At 37.4% G+C, this 22,871-nt stretch overlaps 1 protein-coding gene across 2 annotated transcripts; it reads right to left on the reverse strand.

Annotated features, from left to right (window-relative positions):
* Positions 1-165: 165 nt before the first annotated feature.
* On the reverse strand, positions 166-22,732 carry LOC117982402 (popeye domain-containing protein 3-like). 2 transcript variants are annotated; one of them, XM_034968755.2, is made up of 8 exons: positions 21,990-22,728; positions 21,819-21,877; positions 21,553-21,637; positions 20,343-20,524; positions 18,526-18,657; positions 5,940-6,047; positions 3,251-3,551; positions 167-1,035 (listed from the first exon to the last, which is right to left on the reverse strand). In XM_034968755.2, exons 1-8 carry the CDS (start codon positions 22,114-22,116, stop codon positions 815-817), a joined length of 1,215 nt encoding a protein of 404 aa, XP_034824646.1. In that variant the 5' UTR covers positions 22,117-22,728; the 3' UTR covers positions 167-814. The 2 variants fall into 2 exon arrangements, with proteins under 2 accessions (XP_069354586.1, XP_034824646.1); XM_069498485.1 differs by lacking the exon at positions 18,526-18,657 and having other exon boundaries at positions 166-1,035; positions 21,990-22,732.
* Between the last annotated feature and the right edge of the window lie 139 nt (positions 22,733-22,871).

Genomic DNA, 22,871 nt, shown 5'->3' on the forward strand with positions numbered 1-22,871 from the left:
TCTTGTCGTAGACAAAGTAGCCTTTCTGCTTAGTTACCGTTGTTCAATCTTCGTTCCTTCTAGTCAATTACTATTTTGCTTCAAAACATTATGTCTATTCAATTTTATATATTTCCTACGAGGATAAATGAAACTACAACATTGCAGTAAACAATAATAATATAATAAGTATTTTGTTATAACCAACATTAAAATCTATGAGAATAAATAAAAATCAATAATAATAATTTAATCTCGTACATTGTACGTAGGCTATGAGATTATAGCTAAACACAATTTTTCCTATTACAAGCTTTATATGTTCTGCTTCTGCGTCTTATGTAATTTCTAGAAATGATTTCGTATTAAGGGCGTTTGTGCACTCATCTGTATTCGGTTCGTATTCGTGTTTTATGTAGGCAAAAAACGGATCGTCGTCTTTTTGCCTACATTAAAACACGAATACGAGCCGAATACGGATGAGTGCACAAACGCCCCAACCATTGCCTAATATGATGTAGGTTCAAATAAAATCATTTAGCAAAATTTTATCCAAATTAACGTTCGCGAAAGCAAATTACACTTGATCGTAGAGAATATTATTATACGCACAATGAAAGCTGAAATATTACACATTTCAACTAACGTTTATGAAGTCTCAATGTTCACGATATTATATTCACAAGCCAGTAAACTATTGATCTGTCAGCACTTTAGGATCCTCTATTGCAAACAGGCTAACGGAAGAAACTGTTTTAGTGTTGCAAACTGTAAGCGTCGTCTCCTGTTCCTCCATACTGTCGAGAGATAGTGATGACAAATCATCGTCCCTTTGTCAATGTCTTAGATCATCGTCGGTCTCGACTGCCTCACAGCTGTGGTACTTCGAGGAGGTGTCCGGACAGCTGTCAGCGACTGACAGGTCGTCGGAAGAAGCCGCGGGGGCCTCGTGAGCCGCTAGAGGTACGAGTTCTTCGTCTTCGTCAGGATAGTTTGCTGCTACGCCATTGCGTTTGGCGATATTTGCTGCGGCTTCACTGTCTCTTGACCAATAATCTACAAATGATAATTTTAAATTAATTACGACATTTCAATCAAAATAAACTAATAAAATAATATGTCATTAAACTTCTATTGTGGCTTCATTATTTTAAACTTAGATGACACTAGATTATCACGAAATTAGCCGAGTAAAAACACTCCTTAAAAAACCGGCCAAGTGCGAGTCAGGCTGGCGCAATGAGGGTTCCGTACTACAGCCGTATTTTTTCGACATTTTGCACGATAATTCAAAAACTATGATGCATAAAAATAAATAAAAATCTGTTTTAGAATGTACATGTGAAGACCTTTCATAAGATACCCCACTTGATATAGTCACTCCCTTTGAAAGTTGAAAATACTAATTATTAGTTCATGACCACAATTTAATTTTTTTTGTGTGATCTAACCCTAAATTCGCGGTTTTCAGATTTTTCCCCAAATGTCAGCTATAAGATCTATCTATCTGCCAAATTTCATGATTCTAGGGCAACGGGAAGTACCCTGTAGGTTTCTTGACAGACAGACGGACAGACAGACAGACAACAAAGTGCTCCTATAAGGGTTCCGTTTTTCCTTTTGAGGTACGGAACTCTAAAAATAAGGGCACTAACACGTAGGTAAGTAATAATATACATAATTACACTTAAAGAAGTAATAGAAAATCACTGATTCATATAACTTAATGCCTAAAAATTAGATAGCTGGTACTAGACCTATTTTATGTTTACTGGTACTTATACAATTTTTTTTTTGTTTTTTTTAAATATTGCAATAAAACTTAAAGCTAGCCTTATCTAATTACTATACAAATCATGCCCGTGTGGAATGTGCCAAGAATACTGAGAAGAGATTGACTGACAGCCAGGTTGATCTATTGCGCAAAAAATGAGCTAGCCCTTCTGTCACCAGATGAGACTATATACTTACACTATTTTAGCAAAAGGATCCCATATAACGCGATTTCTCCTTCATAAGATAAATTAGATGAGTAAGCATAAAACGTTAGGTGAGTAAAACTATGTAGGTAAGTAAAGTATCTTAATAAAGAATTTAGTCGTGTAAAAGAACGAATTTTACTCCCATATTTCGTGGTTTAAGATATTCCCTAAAGAGGCTCACCTGTAGGAAGGTACTTGCTATCATTTATATTTAACGAACATCTAAAAGCTCGTCGCGCCTTTTCTAATTTAGGTCAATTATGAAGCAAAAAGTATGTCAAGTGAATGTCCTCTTTAACTTTTCTCAAATTAACGGCTTGCTACAGTGAAGTTAGAGCGAACATAAATTACTCCCTCTTACGCATATTTTTGCCATGGCTCTTCGCCAAGAGGCTAATGAGTTGGATTCCATTCAATGGTAATCGATGGCTCAATTTTCAATTTCAAGAAATTCATACTTCCTACTATCCATACTATAATAAGTATATATGCGAAAGTGTGTAGGTATGTCAGTCTGTCTGCTAGCTTTTTACAGCCAGTCCGTTTAGCCAATTTTGACGGCTTGCATCCCGGAGACGGACTTCCGGACGGAAAATCAAAGAGTTCCGAGAGGAATTTTAAAAACTGAATTTACGCGTTCGGCATCGCGGAAATCATTAGTAAACAAATAAAAATTTGCTAGGTATTTTTACCTTTTGTTAGGTTTATAACACCAGAAATATCGAAGTGCATTTTCTTAGGCGGGCCCGTATATTAAACTAAGCAACCTTGAGCCGACATTTGGACATAAAGGGCGGGCGATATGATCGACAAAGTCACAAGTAATACTTAGGGTATAAGACGTACTTATTAAAGTAGGGTGGTAGAGTAGATGACATGTAACATAGATGACAATGCAAAAGTACCTATTTTTATTTCAAACATTTCACAATTTTCTTCAAGAAGCATATCGGCAAGCAAGGACTATCGGTACGATTCCGTAGAAACTGATTAGGGGTATGACCGGTTTGACTGCTATTAAACTGCTGTACCCTACCCTTTTCAAGTTAGTTCGCTTCCATCTAGACTGCACTTACCCAATTCATATATTGGGTAATACTAGTACTACTAATACTAATACTAATAATACTTACCCAATAAACTTTAACACCAGTTAAAGGCTAGCTTGTCATAGAATAAATTAAAAAATAAACATCCTTTAATAATGTTACAAAATCAATTAAATAATGATCTAAAAATGATAAAAGAACATGATGAGCTAGGATTATGTAACATTTGTTTTGACCTACTGGATCTTTTCTCCGGCGGGACCGGCTGCACTGTGGTGGGCGGCGGCGGCGGCTTGTTGGCAGAGCGCAGTCTCCTTGGGCTGCGAGCTAATGCATGCGATATACTTGGCAGCCGAATGTCTAGATGCGAGCCCCTTTCCGTCACGATCTTATTGTTCATGGCGTATAGTTTAGTGGTGATGTCACGCGCGATCAATGTCGTGACCACGCAAGCGAGGTAGGGCTCCTTCACGAATAAATATTCCAATGAACTCCGCTGCCAGTATAAGTAGCGGCAGGATGAAGCTGCTACTATAGAAACCTAAGAAAAAGCTTTGATTACAATTAGGTACGTAAAAAAATCGCTTTCATAAATGTTTATCTCTACCCATCTTTATTTCTATCCATATCAATCATATTATTATACCTAAATGCGAAAGTGTGCTTGTTTGTTGGTTTATTAGTTGGTCATTTATTAAATTTATACTTATACTAAGACATTCTTTGCTTAATTATCTAATCCAATCAAACTAAATGAAATTTTTAGTTACGTTTTAAGGGCTCAAGGATTTACAAACAAATAGCTCTTATTACTTTACTAGAATTTTTACGAAAATCGAGCAAACTACAGCCACAGATATTAATTTCAATAACGTGTCTACAAAATTTAATTGAGTTTGATTGGTTAGTATTCAAATGAGAACCAATCTACGTTTGTATGGTTAGTGCTAACTGGGGAGCTGGCTAGGAAAACTTCTAATGCAAAGACATAAATATTTTACTTACAAGCCAATGTCATGTTTCGAAAGTTCGAAGTTCATTTCACGAAAATTATTCTTAGTTTGCGCGCAGGCCTACTACTTAATTACTAAGCAAATGCTTTCAGAAAATTGCTCGTGCTATATAGAAGGTGTAAGTAGTTCATGCTAAACAAGCAATTTTACAGGACGGCGTGTGTCGGCGCATTGACGAAAGTGTTAGTGTTGAGTTCATCGATATTTAACCCAGTTTCTTGCATTTATAGCCACTTTAGCTTTTATACAACCGTATCTGACAACAATTAGGTCACCGGAAGGGGGTAGATGATACGAAAGCTTACTATGACGTATATGTTCGAAAGTAAATTGCCCATAAAACGCTATTTGCAATAGCTATTATGTTACGCTATGGTTTACTATAACTGTGAAAACACAATATTTTTTTAATGGCACAGTATCTTTATGAAATACTAGCTTATACTCGCGACTTCATCCACGCGGACTACATAAATTTCAAATCCCCATTTAACCCACTTAGGGGGTGGAATTTCGAAAAATCCTTTCTTAGTGGATACCTGCTACCCTACCGCGGTTGTTTGACAGCTACAATGTCACGATCGCAATCATCTCTGATTGGTTAATGCTCGCTCACTATTTGCTACAATGCATTGTTGCAACAAGAATCGCACAAATTCAGCCAATCAGAACAATTGAGATTGTAATAATGATTGATACAGGTTTTAGACAATCGCCTTACTGCTCTTAACAAAGACCACACCCTCCAAAATGTCTCTAGGACCAGCGGTTTGGGCCGTGCGTTGATATACTCGTATAAGTCAGTCAGTCAGTCAGTCAGTCGGGACTTTAAATTTTATATATACAGAATATACAATATGGTTTAGGTAATTTTTTTATTAAAGTGCTTTACCTACATAAGGAAAATCCATACAGAGTATTATATAAATACGAAAATGTGTCTGTGTCTGCTAGCCTTTTACGGTCTATCCATTCAACCGATTTCGACGAAAGGAGAATACCCACCAATGGTATCGCTGTAGGTAGGTATATCAGTATGGCATAATGATGAAATCAGTACCTAATTCCTGTTTTTAATTTTAAAATAAATTAAATGTTACGAAATACAAGACACCCAGATAATTAGAAAGTGGCGATAGCCTAGTGGTTAAGACGTCCGCCTCTTAGTCGGAGGTCGGGGGTTCAATCCCGGGCACACACCTCTAACTTTTCAGAGTTATGTGCGTTTTAAGCAATTAAATATCGTGAGGAAACCTGCATGTCTGAGATTTCTCCATAATGTTCTTAAAGGTGTGTGAAGTATGCCAATCTGCACTTGGCCAGGTAGGCTATGGCCAAAACCCTTCTCATTCTGAGAGGAGACCTAAGCTCTGTAGTTAGCCGGTCATGGGTTGATCATGATGATGATGATGGTGTTGAGACATGAAATTTGGAGGGTTTGTTCTTTGTAAATAGTCCACTAATATAGGATTTTTCGAAATTCCATCAATAAGTGGGTTAAATGGGGGGTTTTATATTATGCATGTAGTCCACACGGACGAAGTTGCGAGCATAAGCTATAGTACAACATAATACTACTACTACTAAACTGAATAGTATTAGGTACTTACTCATTTTTTGTAAGTAACTAAATAGTATTTCTTACTAATTTGCTAAAATATGTAGAAAAAGCCAGCTCCCAAGCATGCAATACGCACTACCACCACGCAGCACCACACAAATCCCCCAAAACACACTAATTGACGCACATTTCGCCCCGCCACCAGAGCATCCTCAGGAGATGTAGACCTTACTTGAATGCATTTGCATTGTAAGGTCTACATCTAAGTAAGTCAGATACTTGAATACCTCTTACTATATGGTCTTACTGAACTTATGGAATCAGGTAAAATCATTGGTAAGATATTACTTCTTACCTTAAATTTGTCATCGATAGTTGCTCGGCTCGATTCAAACTCCGGTGAGTCCAGAAACTCACAGGGCAGTATTGGATGTAGGAACTGATGTCCAGTCAAAGCGTTTACCTACACAAGTGGATAATTGACAGAATATTAATATCATGGCATTGTTTATTATTGGTGATCACTGATCGTATGGCAAAATGGTACCTATAATATCAAATCACCATTAAGTCCCTCAATACGGCAGTCCTCTGCATTATCAGGGTTGTGAAGGTTGGGTTTGGAGTTCAATAAAGTCGATGGTACCTGCCTACAAATTTCAAATTCGACAGTTCTTGAATCTTTATGCTTTAGGAGTGCTGTCATCAAGGTTAATGAGTTCGGAATTCAATCATGAAGTCGTTACTTGGTACCTTTAACATTAATTCACCATCAGCAGTTCCTGAATCTCCATGACTAAGGTGGGTAGTAACCCCGCAGCATCAGGATTAAGGTGACGCTGGATGCACGTCCGAACTGCTCGGCCCACGTGGGTAACTTGTATGCTATTTCACCTAACATTGTGATAGAAAGAAATAGACTCAGTGATGAGCAGTGTAGCGAGTGCATGCGCTCACACTAGCGTCCGGATATATTGATGATGGCACACAGATAGTTGGACAGATGTCACCGATGAATTTTTGTAAATATATGATTTATGAAGGAACTACTTATTTCAATTATTATTGTATAAGATTTTATGGAAGAGCGGGGTCGCCTGCCACGAGTACTCGTAGCAATACTAAAACACTTACTGGGATGGTCCCAATTACTACGCACTATGTGAAATTGTTTTACCTACTGAAATAGATATTTTTAAATTTTTTTTGAATGATAATGATTACCTACTTATCTTTTGATGAATACTATAAAATCTCACTTACATACATACCTATTAGGTAACTACTACCTCAGCGTGTATAAACAACTCGTACTTATATTATATTATAGAAATCCATACTTCTATGAAGTGTCTGTCTGTAATTTCGAAATAACTACCGCAAGCTCATAATATTGTTATTTGAACTGTACCATAACAGCTGAATCAAATGTTTTTAAAAACTGTCTGTCTGTCTGTCTGTTTGAAGTTTGAACGGGCTAATCTTCGGAACGGCAGAACCTATTTTGACGGGACTTTTACAGACAAGTAGAGAATTAACAAAGGATACTTTTTTAACCGACTTTTAAAAAAGGAGTTGTGTTTTTCTACCTATGTACACAGAAATCTCCGAGATTTCTGAACCGATTTGCGTATTTTTTTTAATTGATAAAGAAACTTTGCAACATTGTCCTATATAAAATGTGGATTTCAACTCCTCAATCCTGATGCTGCAGGGGACATGACCACCAAAACTTATGGGATTTTGAAACTGTCGGTTATAAATTGATATTGAGAGGTAGGTACCTATATCTACCAAGTAAAGACTTTATCATTGAACTCGAAGACCCACTTCTCGACCCTGATGCTGTACCTAAGGAATTGCATTGCTAAATCGTGGTGATCCCACGGAATTTTAAATGAATCATCGCCCACGCCCGTTCGGTACCCTCATTCCGCACATTGTTTTTATTAGTCAGTCCACCAATCACAACAAAGCATTCTCCCCTGTCCCCCGCCAACATTTTACGATTTTGTTTTCATGTAAATCCTTGTATATGCGTACTCTAGGAGTTGAATTCTCTGTGCTGGCGGATTACCTATTAGGAACACATGATTACACATTCGTTTGTCTGTGAAAATAAATTTTGTTGCCTACACTTATCTATTAGTAGCGACTAAAAACTATATATACCATCTACTTGTGTATAAAAAAGTCTAAATAAATTCCACTTTGATCTCAAAAATGAAAATTTTATTTTTATAAGTAGGAAGTAGGTACAATTCAATTTCCCTCTAAAAGCCCACTACACACATAAACACAATATGTATCATTTTCTGTTTCAACAGTCACATTAGATGTATCATTCGACGCAGAACTATTGAAGCTCTCCATTTCATTTCTGGAATTAATAAACATACAATCAACGTAAATATATTGTGAGTATTATCTATATAGAATGTATGCAAAAAACATAGCATAACAACTTACAAGTATGGTATGGGTAGACCTTTCAATATTTAGTACGGAATTGAATGTTGCAGCATCATGTTGGATTTCAGTGGTACGTATATTGGGCACATTCATTTTATTTTCCTTGTTTTCTTCTAAAAGGAATGTCTTGAGTCACTAAAATACAACATAATTCAGCATTGACAAATCTGACAACAAATAGTAAATCTCTATATTATTATATAAAAATGAATCGTTGAATGTGTTGCTGATCGCAAATCTCGAGAACAGCTGCACCGATTTCGCTAATTCTTTTTGATAATATTCCTTGAAGTACGGGGATGGTTCTTATGGAGAGAAAAATTTTAAAAATGTCCTGAAAAAGAATCGACTGTAGGCGGTGCGAAGTTCGTCGGGGCAGCTAGTAACATAATAATTATATTATCCTAATCCTAATTCCTAATCTAAATATATAAAAGAAAAAGGTGACTGACTGACTGACTGACTGACTGACTGACTGACTGACTGACTGATCTATCAACGCACAGCTCAAACTACTGGACGGATCGTGCTGAAATTTGGCATGCAGATAGCTATTATGACGCAGGCATCCACTAAGAAGAGATTTTTGAAAATTCAACTCTGGAGGGGGTGAAATAGGGGTTCGAAATTTTGTGTAGCCCACGCGGACGAAGTCGTGGGCATTTGCTAGTATCTAAATAATATCAACTTACAAACACAGTGTCAAACTTTCAGAAGCTGGCTCTAAATGGTACGGTGTGATAGCATCATAATCTAATTCAATTCGACTTTTTGCTTTGTCGTTTCCTTGCCAAAGAAAATCCCGTGATCCACTAAAATAGAAGTATAATATATAAGTATTTATTAAAAATAAATAAATGTCATCATCAAATTCACCATCCTGGAGAACCTTGAAAACGACACTCGCGTCTATTTTTTATAAAAAGTGCTGGCCCGCCATCTTAGATTAAAAAATGTCATTATCAAAACCAGCATCCTGGAAACCCTGAAAACGACACCCATTTCTATTTTTTGTGAAAAGTGCATGTCTGCTATTTTGGATTTGAAAATAAATGTCATTATCAAATTCAGCATCCCGGAAAAGTACATATTCAGTCAAATAAAATTCCCGTCGAGTCACATTGTTACTCACGTCGGGTGTGACGCACGGGAATAACCCCGAAAAAGTAATGGCATTATCATCACAAGATAATATTATGGTTTGGAAAGATTCTGATGAATTTTAATAGATCTCCTCTTTGCAAGGGATTTGCTTTTGCGAGAAGCTTTTGCGAGTCTAAACCGTTTCTTTTTCCTCTTCCGCCAATCCATTTTTGTTTCTGTTACACGAAAACTCAAGTTTATAATTAAATTGTCTAAGCACACAATATGACCTACATACTTATATTTGTAACTAGATGATATACGCGACTTCGTCCGCGAGGATATAGTGGTTTTTTAATCCCGCGAGAACTCTTTCAAAAGCGATCACTATTTCAAATTTCAGCCAAATCCGTCTTGTACTTTTTGCGTGAAAGGGTAACAAACCTATACACACACACACGCAGATACAAAATTTCGCCTTTATAATGTAAAGTGTGATTTGACAACCCTGACTTTCGGAATTCGGATAAGTCCAAATTATATTTTATTACTAGTTGATGCCCGCAACTTCGTCCGCGTGGAATTAGGTTTTTAAAAATCCCGTGGGAACTCTTTGATTTTCCGGGATAAAAAGTAGCCTATGTGTTAATTTAGGGTATACCCTAAATTAACACTTTTATCTATCTCCATTCCAAATTTCATCCAAAACTGTTCAGCCGTTTTTGTGTGATTGAGTAACAAACATCCAAACATCCACACACACACATCACTACACCTATTATAAATGTGATAGTGTGTTTGTTTGTTGGTTCGTTGGTTTGTCCTTCAATCACGTCGCAACAGAGCAACGGATCGACGTGATTTTTGCATGGGTATGGTTGACCTGGAGAGTGACATAGGCCACTTTTTATCCCGGAAAATCAAAGAGTTCCCACAGGATTTTTAAAAATCTAAATCCACGCGTACGAAGTCGTGGGCATCACCTCATCATCATCATCATGATCAACCCATCGCCGGCTCACTACAGAGCAGGGGTCTCCTCTCAGAGTGAGAAGGGTTTTGGCCATAGTCTACCACGCTGGCCATGTGCGGATTGGTAGAATTCACACACCTTTGAGAACATTATGGAGAACTCGGCATGCAGGTTTCCTCACGATGTTTTCCTTTACCGTTAAAGCAAGTGATATTTAATTAATTAAAACGCGTATAACTCCGAAAAGTTAGAGGTGCGTGCCCGGGATCGAACCCCCCGACCTCCGTTTAGAAGGCGGACGTCCTAACCACTAGGCTATCATAGCTTCACCTAGTTTATAATATTAGTAGGATATATGTAAACTACTACCACCAGCTGTCGATACGATGCATTCTAAAATAAATCGACCGACCGACCGACAGACCGACCGGCCAAGTACGAGTCAGACTCGCGCCCCGAGGTTTCCGTACTACAATAGTAAAATGTTTATCTCTAAATCTCCGTTTAGAGATAAGCATTTACAATGTAACTTAATTTATTACTACTATGTAACTAGAATTTCGGTACATATAAAAATGAATCGCTAAATGTGTTGCTGATCGCAAATCTCGAGAACAGCTGAACCGATTTCGCTAATTCTTTTTTTATAATATTCCTTGAAGTACGAATATGGTTCTTACGGAGAGATAATTTTTAAAAAATTCCTGAAAAAGAATCGACTGTTAGGCGGTACGAAGTTCGCCGGGGCAGCTAGTGAAAAATAAAATTAAATAAATAGGTAAATAGTATTTTTTGACATTTTGCATGATAAATCAAAAACTATTTATTATGCACTAGATGATGCCCGCAACTTCGTCCGCGTGGATTTAGGTTTTTTAAAAATCCCGTGGGAACTTTGATTTTCCGGGATCAAAAGTCAAAGTCAAATGATTTGTTCAAAATAGGTAATAAATTACTCTTTTCGATTGTCAGTTGTTGGATTTGTAAAATATAGTGGTGATAATTATTTCGCAAACGCTACGAGGGTTCCAAACGTGCCCAAGACTGAGAAGAGCCCACAGCTAACTCAGCCGGGTATTCTTTTTATTATCACCACTTTACAAAATCATAAATTAAACTTATTAGAACTATCACAAAGCCGAGCAACTCATTCCCAAGCTTGCTTATCATTTAAATAATCCTTTACAATGTAATAGGATTTTTTAATTAGTTTACGTTTTATGAAAACTTTGAACTTATGACAGTCACTTTGAACTTATGACAGTCACTTTTTTTGTTAATTTATTTATGTTTTTATATACGTACAATAAATTTTCAAAAATATATTGATTATGCACTGTCATAATTTTAACTTCTCTAAATTTAGTTCTCAGCGACTCTCGTGGTCCCATACTATATATGGCTCGAACAGCCCTTTTCTGCAGCACAAAAATAGAATTTATATCAGCAGCATTACCCCATAATAATTCCGTGGTGCCATCTGAATCAGGGTTTCTACTGAAAACCAGCGCTGTATGTTTTTGTACTTGTGCAAGACAATATGCATTTATGCTGAGTAGGGACCTTTTTTTTTGGGTTGTGCCACACATGACATACTTTATTCCGGCGCTTCTTCTACTTGAGGTTTTTTGACTTTATTACTCAAGTATAAGAGGCGCTGGGATAACCTAACCAGTTGGTAACTGGTAATGTGTGGTACAGCTTTAAAAAATAAACGTTTTTTATTTTCTTTCTTTTTCTTTTCTAATAATATGACATAATGCTGTGAAAGTAACTAAAATATACTAGTCTCGCCGTTTCTATGTCTGTCAACTGGCGAATCTTTTTTACCGCATATGCAGCAGAACTGTCTGTTCGATAAGTTATTTATATGAGAGCCCCATTGAAGTTTCGCATCTAACGTTATTTCCAGAAAAATAGCGGTATCCACTAAATCTTATTTATCATAAAAGTAGCCTATGTCCTTCCCCGGGATGCAAGCTATTTTTGTACCAAATTTCATCAAAATTGGTTAAATGGATGAGCTGTGAAAAGCTAGCAGACAGACAGACGGACAGATAGACAGATACACTTTCGCATTTATAATATTAGTATGGATAAAAATAAATAAAATCGGTTTTTGATGTACAAGTAAGGTCCTTTTATATGATATCACACTTGGTTTACTAATCTTACTTGAAAGTTGAAAATACTAACTATTCGTTAATGAACACATTTTTATTTATTTTTCGTGATGTAACCACAAATTCATTGTTTCAGATTTTTCCCCTTACGTGTGTTATAACTGTTATTACCTACCTGCCAAATTTTATCATTCTAGGTCAGTGGGAAGTACCCTACAGGTTTCTTGACAGACACACTGACAGACTGACAGATAGACAGACAACAAACTGATCCTATAAGGGTTCCCTTTTCCTTTTGAGGTACGGAATCCTAATGATCTCTCTTTTTGCACTGCATTTAATCTGAATCCAAGAATTCCCGATCCGAAATAGCCGTAAGCAAGACTGTATCGTCACTTACCACCAGGTGAGATTGTAGTCAAGGGCTAACTTGTATCTGAATAAATAAATAAAAAAGTACTATTTGTACGAAGCGTTGCGTACTTTATTTGTAAGACGGACAGACAACAAACTGATCCTATAAGGGTTCCTTTTTCCTTTTGAGGTACGGAATCCTAATGATCTCTCTTTTTGCACTGCATTTAACCTGAATCCAAGAATTTCCGATCCGAAATAGTCGTAAGCAAGACTGTATCGTCACCTACCACCAGGTGAGATTGCAGTCAAGGGCTAACTTGTATCTGAATCAATATTATTATTATTATTTTATTACTTATAATAAAACTGTAACAGGTGAAATTCTGTACATTGAAGATATTTTGAAATTTTTTTTTCGAGGGCACTCTATAATCGATACTGAACCCAAAACTGAAATTTTTTTTAATTTTTGTCTGTCTGTCTGTCTGTCTGTATCACGGCCGCGCATCACGCTGAAACTACTGAATGGATTCCAATGAAACTTGGTACGATTTGACGTCATACTATGAGGATATAGGATATAGGATACTTTTTATCCCGAAATTCAGCATGGTTCCCTTAGGAGAGGGGTTGAAAGTTAAAATGTATACTGAGCTGTAATTCATTAACGCGTAGTCCGATTTCATTCATTCTTTTTTGTTAGAAACCATACATGTTAAAACTTCAAGTGCCAACTTCTCAACCATCATCATAATAATCACGGGTAGCTTTTGTACTTTTGGATTTCAATCAGCTGTTTTAGGAATAGTTGATGTTGAATTGATATTAAAGGTACGCTTAGAATAAACTATCTCTGGTTTAGGTACCAAGCAACGACTTCATAATTCAACTCGATATCCCAACTCTTCAACCCTGATGATGCAGGGTATTGCACTCCTAAGCCACTGTTGATTGTGAGATAATATTGTAGATGCCAAACATATATACCATTATTGAACTTTAAGTTCCAACTCTTCAATACTGATGCTGCAGGGTACTGCACTCCTATTCTATGGGTTTTAGGAACTGTTGTTGGTGAATTAATATTGTACCATTTACTATTGTACCAAACCACGACTACATGGTTGAACTCCGTTCACAAAAATCCACGCACTCCATCGAAATCCTATTCTATTCCAAACTTATTCGCCAGCGTGACAGGAGTGGAGAAGGCGGATAGGGACGTGTGAGGGGTGCAACGGATCAACGTGATTTTTTCCATCATCATCAGCCTGCGGTCGTCCACTGTTGGACATAGGCTTTCCCTAAAGAGCGCCACCACACCCGGTCCTCAGCCTTCCTCACCTAGCCACTTCCCGCCAGCCTCTGTATATCGTCGGTCCATCGTGCTGGAAGGCGTCCCACACTACGCTTACTTATACCTACGCGGTCTCCACTCAAGAACTTTCCGGCTCCAACGGCCATCACCTCTACGACAGGCATGACCTGCCTTCTTTTATCCCAGAAAATAAAAGAGTTCCCACGGGCTTTTGAAAACCTACATCCACGCGGACGAAGTCGCGGGCGTCAGGTAGTAAATAAATAAAAAAGTACTATTTGTACGAAGCGTTGCGTACTTTATTTGTAAGACGGACAGACAGACAGACAGACAGATAGACGGACAGACAGACAGACGGACAGACCGACAGACGAACAGACGGACAGACGGACGGGCAGACGGACCGATGGACGGACCGACAGACGCATGGACGGACGGACGGACTGACGGACGTACGGACGGACGGACGGACGGACGGACGGACGGACAGACGGACGGACGGACAGACGGACCGACAGACAGACAGACAGAGGGTTCCGTTTTTTCCTTCTGAGGTACGGAACCCTAAAAATACAAAGAAATACCACCAGGTAGGTACCTACCTACCTATATTATTATACATATACAGGTACCTTTTTAGGGTTCCGTACTTTATAAGGAAAAAAGGGACCCTTAGGATCACTTCGTTGTCTGTCTGTCTGTCCGTCTCTCCGTCTGTGTCGTATCTGTCACACAAACCTATAGGATACTTCCCGTTGACCCAGAATCATGAAATTTAGTAGGTACGTAGGTCTTAGAGCACAAGTAAAGGAATAAATCCAAAAACCATAGATTTGTGATTACAACTTACAAAAAAAAATTAAAGTGTGTTAATGAAAAAATAATTAGTATTTTCAATTTTCAATGTATAATAAGTATACCAAGTGGGGTATTATATGAAAGGGCTTTACTGTATTGTGTGTATTCTAAAACACATTTTTATTTATTTTTATGCATAATAGTTTTTGATTTATGGAGCAAAATGTCAAAAAATACCTGAGTACGGAACCCTTGGTGCGCGAGCAACTCGCACTTGGCCGGTTTTTTAAAATTAGATAAAATAAATAACTAAACAAAGTTACTTACCTATTGTACTAGGACCACACGAGTAGATATCCCTACTAGGACCTCAACAACAAAGTCAGGTCAATAAACCAATGAATAAAATTGGTGTCCAAATTTCAAATTCCAGAGGTCAATGTACAAAATGCAATAAGTATTTGAAGGACTTATTGACTCTGCTCTGCTCAATCTTCTACACATTTGCATAGCCACTGAATAAAAATTAATTTTATAAAATCATTACGACTTTTGTTTTTGAAAACATATTAATAACAACAGTTGTCGTCATAGAAACCACAATATTACACGCGCAGCCGCGCGCCGCTGGGCTGGCCCTTCCCTCCGCCACCCGCGCGGTGTCTAATGTTTTGGGGTGAGAAGCATGATGATTTTAGCCGAAATCTAGCGCTTGAAAAGGGTTGAACAGTAGTTTGGGAAAAGTATTTTTGAGAAAAAACTACTGAATTTAGGTTTGCAAAGTAAAGTTATTTCAACTAATGAATAAATAAACTATGTCTAATGATAATTTTTTTTAGAATTTTCCTATTCCTAATCTTATTTATTTACGCCCAAAGTTGACATAAATTTAGTGTTAAAATAGGAATCGTTTGAGGCTCGTAACTTTTAAATCAATATTTTTTTAAATGTTTTAGATATCATTGAACCTAGATAATGACGAGATAAATCGATATAATTCTTAGTTTTGTGCGTACAATATCGAATATTGTTGTATTTTCCCTCCTACGTTTGTATGAAGAAAGCACCGAACTGAGCTGCCTTAAGGAGTTGGATCCAAAAAAACATGAGGCCACATTTTAAACATCTTCTATTGATTAAAAAAATTGCAAATTGGTCCAGAAACGTCAAAGAAATCGTATATAATATATAATTTAGAAAATAAACGCTCCGAATTGAGAATTTCCGCTATTATACTAAAAAAATTAAAATTAGACTTGACCTGGTTCTCGTACAGATTCCGATTTATATCCTTACTCAGAACATTTTTATAGAATTAAGAGTATGTACTTAGTTTTTTACCTACACTTTAGTCCTTAAAGAAAATTTCTAAACAATTTTTAAATTCATAGAAATAGCGGAACGGTACAATGGTTCCGTTAAAAAACAAATTTCCACCGGGCAGTCAGTCGCATATCGTATCTAGTCGTACGTACATGACAAATATTGGCACATGCACCCACAAAAATTGTTTTAAATATGCCCGCTGTGTCTAACGATCCATGAAACAAGCCTGCAATTTGCATAATTTGAACCGCTGAGAATAATAGTTTCACCTAAGTGACACTGAGTGCAAAAGACCGAGAGGCCGCTCACCAACTAGGTGGTCCGACCAGCTAAAGGAGTCTAGCAGGTGTGGATTTCATCACATTGTAAAAATGGCCACCGACAGAAGCCGATGGAAACAGATAAGCCATTCGAGGGTAGTTTGCCAGGACCACGATCTTCAGCAATGAAGGAACGACCGGAGAGAGAGAGAAGTGATTCTTGCAAGATAAGCTGTGAGATACGGTAATGGTGGAATTGCAGTTCTCGTAAATATCTACTCGTACTTGATCAACAAGTTCAAAGCTCTTACCTTATTCTTAAATTTTTTATAAGCTTACTGTAGCTTGGAAGCGTAAACTTCAGAGTTCAGACATACCAGCTACGAGTTCCTATAGGATATTATACATAAGTATATAGAACCTACCCGCATCCAATTTATCTACGTACATAGTTATGGCACATGAATTATGATTAACGATACATTTGTTTTTGTGAACGGCCATGCTTGTTTGATTTTAAAGTTGTTAGTGGTGTTTTATTTTGATATAATAAATTGGGGATAGTGATTAATAACTAATAAGTGTAAGTTCACGGTAATTTTGATTCAGTTTGGTAAGTCAAAATCAGAAATGGCCTTAATTCACATAGATTGTTGTTTAACAGATTTCTTGTTACGTAAAGATAGTAATTTTTCTAAATTAAGTTGTGAAAACAAAAATCGATGGGGAACAGCTGATATTCTTTTAGGTAAGTAAGTACGTTTCCGGCTTCCCTTTTTCAGATTTTCACCCTTCGCCATTGCTACTTTACATCGGCCTTTAGAATGACATTTCGGCTTTGTAGAGCGTTGTCTCTGTCACTCATACCTATGACGTTTTGTCGGTCTCAACGACAGCGACAACGCTCTACAAATCTGCTACCATCTTCTAAATTTCGATGTACATTACTTTCGTTAGGGTGTTTGTAGGTAGGTATATTCATGTCATCATTATGTTCCATCGTCCCAAAGGCACAAACGCCCACACAACATTATTAGATTTCAATCAATGATTATTATTATTGTTGGATTCGTCTAGCATGTTGGGCATTCATAACATAAAATAAACAACCGACATCCGCTGCGCTCGTATAATTTAAGGCTGCCTGTTCACCTAGGATGTGCTGTGTATATGTACCTATTACCTATGTACTAAGTAGCGAACGATGAGTTCACCAAAGGGATCGCTTTATATTTTAAAGCTTAGCTTCCCTTTTTCACCAAAGTTAATTAATTTCACACACGTTACTCGCTTTTCATCCATATTAGTATCCTATACATCAAAGTAGCTAACAGATATTAATATGTCCGATGCACAGCAGGAAAAGGTAGCCTTATAGTTATGAATCTTACCTAATTTCTTAATCACTTGGCAGTGTGTTGTTTTAATTACCCCTCCCCTGCTTTAAAAGCGTAGTAACTTCATATTATTTTAGAGGAAATTTTATCAAGTGCCAACACCTTGCCAACAACGTCTAGTTTGCTAAGTAAATAGGTAATTTAGTTTCAACTTTCAAAATAGTGTTTTATGTAAGTATATGTTTTCAAGATTGCTTCTCAAACATTGCAATAAGCACGCGATTCTGAATAATAAACTTCGTTTATTTACACTTCAATTTCAGACCTAAGTTACGGCTAAAAGTTGTAACAATTTGATTGGTGTGTACCTATATCTACCTATATCATCTATCATAGCTGTGATAGCCTAGTGGTTATAGGACGTCCGCCTTCTAATCAGAGGTTGGGGGTTCGATCCCGGTTACGAACCGCTAACTTTTCGGAGTTATGTGCGTTTTAAGTAATTAAATATCACTTTCTGTAACGGTGAAGGAAAACATCGTGAGGAAACCTACATGCCTGGAGAGTTCTCCATAATGTTCTCAAAGGTGTGTGAAGTCTACCAATCCGCACATGGCCAGCTTGGTAGACTATGGCCAAACCCTTCTCACTCTGAGAGGAGACCCGTGCTCTGCAGTGAGCCGGCGATGGATTGATCATGATGATATCTACCTATTCAATTAGTTTTTAGGGTTCCGAACCAAAATGGTGCGACTGAGTTCGTTCGGTTTCATAGAATTGCTATCGACTTGTTTGTGGCATATCAAAGTACCGCTAAAACCGCTTATTGATTTGTCCCTATTCTAAATCCATCATCCCTCCATCACCATCCCTATTCTAAAAATTAGATGATACCTTTCCAGAGAGCAAAAGCCCCAGCCGGTCGGTCTTGGTAAGGTTTTGCATGGCGTAAGCCTCGCCGGCGTGCAGCGACATCACGTGTGCAAAGTCCGGCGACACCATCCTTTTAAACTGAAGTCTTGATACCTATGTAAAGTACATCGTAATATTGATAGGTATACTTAGTACTAACTATAATAGATATACTGCAGAACAAAGGCCTCGTCTCTCATAGGAGAGAGCACGAGAGATACAGAGCTATTATAGAGAGAGAGCCAGCGCGTGCCAGACCTTCGTAATTTTTATAAAAGCTGAAAGTTTCTCTGCGTATTGCCCACAACACTAAGAGGAACTTTTTTTTGGATCATGGTGGCTTTGAGATATAACAGGTAGTAAAGGTATAAAAAACATTTAGTAAGTCAAAGTATGTCAATTTCCTTTATATTTATTTTCTTCGGAATAATATTAGAAATCACGTCATGAATTGCCAGACACTTAGTTTCGTGGCAAGCCCCTGCCAGACACCATTAAACTTGTGACTTTAAAGGTGTCTTTAAAAATTATCCACTATAAGAGTGTGCAAAGGGTAGTAATAAAAATAAATAAAATAAATAAATAAATTTATAGCCTCAATAGTTCAACCGGTATAGGAGTGGACTGAAAACCGAAAGGTCGACGGTTCAAATCCGGCCCGTTTCACTATTGTCGTACCTACTCCTAGCACAAGCCTGACGCTTAATAGGAGAGGAAAGGGGAATATTAGTCATTTAATATGGCTAATATTCTTTAAAAAAAATATATTAAGTAAAATTAATTTAACTATGTTTGATGTGCTACGAATGGCTACGAATCTTCAGGTATAAGTAAACTAGATGATGCCCGCGGACGAAGCCGCGTGGAATTATGAATTATAAAATCCTGTGGGAACTCTTTGATTTTCCGGGATAATAAAATATAAATAAAAATATGTTTTATTCAATTAAACTTTTACAAGTACTTTGAACCGTCAAATTCATCTACCACTGGTTAGGAATGCCTTTCCTATCGAGAAATACCAACAATTTCTCGGCAGTTGCTCTTTTCAAAGATTTGATATACTACTTGATTTGAGTACTACTTACGACTGTAAACGAGTTAAAAAATTATGAGTGCAAAATATGGCAAAGCATCTCGCAATAAGTAATAGTACCTAGGTACATTGTAGGAAGGTTGTATATAAGAGTGGTAAGCCCGAGCCGTAGACGGGTTTGTTACCATCGTCACAAGTCTAGTTAATAATTTCATTTGATGGAATTATATAAATCTAATTTAATTTAAAACTTTTCAAATGAACTTACGAGATTTACACGTGAACAGGACGAGAAACCTGACCTGTTTTAAACTAATTTAAACTTTTAGATGGGTAGGTATCTGAATTTGCTGCAACAACAAAACTCTGTGGACTGGATCACATACGTAGTAGGTACGTACCTACAGCCTACCTACCATTATTAGTTTCTCAATATAGAATAATATTCTTACAAAAGACGAAGTTCCCTATGAAGAAGCCTGCAGCGTAAAGTCAGTCAGACCTTTAAATTTCACATTCTCATTAAAATTATTTTCTATCTGTCTTTCTATATATACAAATATATAGAAAGACAGACAGATTCTTCACAACTAAACCACAGACAGCTTGCATTCTGAAGATAGGTAAGTATATAACTTATATGTAATATCATTTATTGCTGACGATAGACAGGTAAAAAGCTTAGATTCACAGCTTAAACAAAAATTCCACACAGATGAATTCGCGGACAACTAGTAACAAAATAAGCAAAACACCTACCTACCTTGAAAGGTTCAAATAGTGTATGATAGACCTCTTCTAGTTCAGGATCAAATTTGACAGGTCTCATCTCGTAGACTAAGTAGACCACCTGAGCAAGGTTCAGGAACATGAAGCCAAAGTTCCAGGAGAACGCATCAGGGGAACAAATCACGTGCCACGCCCACACCGAGTAAAGCATGAAACCTGTCGGTTGATTACGAAAAAGTTGTATCAATCATTGCTACATGCATATCAGCCAATAAGTGAGAAAGCTGAGAAAGTACCGGCCAATCAAAGGCGATTGCGATCGTTGCACTGCACCTACATCAGTGATAGGCCTCCTATGTAACAACGTGCGAACACAATATTAAGTGCAATGATGTCAAGTAAAAAGTCCTCTTGTTGCTGCGCAGAGTGTGATTTATCGATCTATTTTGTAGCACGAAGTGAGAGTCGGAGGTATCCATTTCGGCGTGAATTGGCTTGACAGAACCTTTGGTTTCGCGGGCTGTAGATAAAGGAGGATCCACACCTGCGTGCACCTTCGTGTGTGCCTGGATAAAGTTGAACGGCTCGTTCCGAGCTGCCGAGCCTCAATTTCAACTTGATCCACATACACACCAGCGAGCTGAGCAGCTCAGAAGCCGCCGACGTGGGATCCTCCTTAAAAGCAATAAAAAAACAAATCCCCGTCACTGATGTCCAGAGGCGTTTGACAACCACTGTTTAGTAAAGAGAGAGCTTTCGAGACGGTCAAGCAGCTTGACGTCAAGAATGTCAAGATCGTAGATTTATGCTAGAGCCTTTGAATTTTGACTGTTTATAATGCTTGACCGATGCTTGAGTCAAGCATTTAGGTCCTTGACGGTGATTGATACGATTTTATATTTTTGATTGACGCAACGTTTGGACCATCTCGGAAGCTCTTAACACCAATTAGTGTAGACACTGCCGACTAGCCCAGAAGAGGCCACCGAGCGGGCTTTAGTAGGTGAAAATCCTGCATAGCCCGATGTCTTTCCCAGGACGTCAGGTAGTCGTTGTCCCCCCCTAAACAAAAAAGCGGTGGTGCGAGCGGGTGCAAACGCACGAGAGGGGTGCCATGGGCGATATTATAAAAAATATATACCTATATACTTAGAGTACCTACCTAAAATACGAGCAATAAATACTTAGCTATTCAATCATAGCCGAGACAAAAACTAACGTAACTGCTTAAAAAGATCACTCACCAAAAATTAAAATGGTATGCATCCAAAGTTGACCTTTCTTTGTACTTGGAGCGCAAAAGGCAGCCACGAACAGCACATTTGAGAGCTAAATTCAATAAGTTGCATTTTATTCAACTGAAATGTAATGCTATCTCAAAATATTTTTTTATCATAATATAGGTAAGTAGTACAAATTATTTATATCTATAATGAATATATTTATAAACTTTAAGTACCTACCTAATTTAAATAACTACTTAGGTAGTTTACTACTTAAATTAACTAACCTGAAATAATGGATGTTGTGGAATTCGCCATAGGGGACACCACGGCCAATACCACGGTCCTATAAAAGTACAAAATATAGCAGGCCGAAAGATTGCCAATATTGTTCAAGCTTTTATACCTTTTGTCTTATAATTTCATCTTGATAATATTTAATATGTAGATATACACACCTGACGGCATTGTATAGTTCATAGAACCAAAATCATGAAAGGTTCCATTTTCACCGGGCCATGAAAAATTATACTCGCCGATTTCTAAATATTCACTTTGAACATCAGATAATCCTCCTTGGGGCATTTTAAAGATTTCTTTAAACTAATATTTAGTCGTTCAATTATGTAATTTCCATGATTTTATTTGGTTTTAGTCTTCATTCACTTCATTCGCGCCATAATCAATATTGCAGTCTGTCTCCGCTTGAATTGTGACGTATTTCCGCTTTTCTTTTTTTTTGGTTCATCTTCTGACTTTACACAGATTAGCCAATGTCAGGTTTTTTGCTTCATGGACTGAGTTCATGGATAAAACCATAGAGTAATAGATAAATCAACGCCATCTATTGGTGGTATGAAATAATTTTGTTTTAACCATATTCGTGGCGATGGGTAAGTTTACAGAGTGACAAGACTATCATGGCGCGTGGTGAAAATCGGAACTAACGTTCCCGTCTAGTGTCCCGAGAGTGTGCCCTATGTTCTTGTTTGAATATTCACCTTTGTTCTGCAACAGCGCCCCCCTGTTAATGTCATTCGAGTCGGTGATTCGAGTGCCAAGAGAGTTTTGTCGCACTGTAGGAACTAGAAACATGTGAGTGTCAAAAATTGTTGTGAGTCGATTGCTCGGTCGGTTGATTGGCATTATTAATTTTTTTTTAAACACTAAAACATGAAATCGTTCTTCGATGTAACTATTTCACAAAAGAAATAAAAATGAATGTATGAAGTGTCGTGCACTATAAGTAAATAGGGTTGTTGTACAGCGTAGTTAACTCTCCGTTAAAATATCTATTCCAAGTTTCGACTTCCAACTTGATCCGATAGATCCGATCCAAT

The sequence above is a fragment of the Maniola hyperantus genome, chromosome 5 (genome assembly GCF_902806685.2).
Source record: "Maniola hyperantus chromosome 5, iAphHyp1.2, whole genome shotgun sequence".
Lineage (NCBI taxonomy): Eukaryota > Metazoa > Arthropoda > Insecta > Lepidoptera > Nymphalidae > Maniola > Maniola hyperantus.

Excerpts from the sequence above, each read along its gene's own strand:
- LOC117982402 (XM_034968755.2), bottom strand. The coding sequence starts at position 22,116 with ATGCCCCAAGGAGGATTATCTGATGTTCAAAGTGAATATTTAGAAATC. Across the intron at positions 21,638-21,818 it reads CACAACATCCATTATTTCAG|CTCTCAAATGTGCTGTTCGT; the intron begins GTTAGTTAATTT and ends TATTGAATTTAG. Across the intron at positions 1,036-3,250 it reads CCCGCCGGAGAAAAGATCCA|ATTATTGGTCAAGAGACAGT; the intron begins GTAGGTCAAAAC and ends TATCATTTGTAG.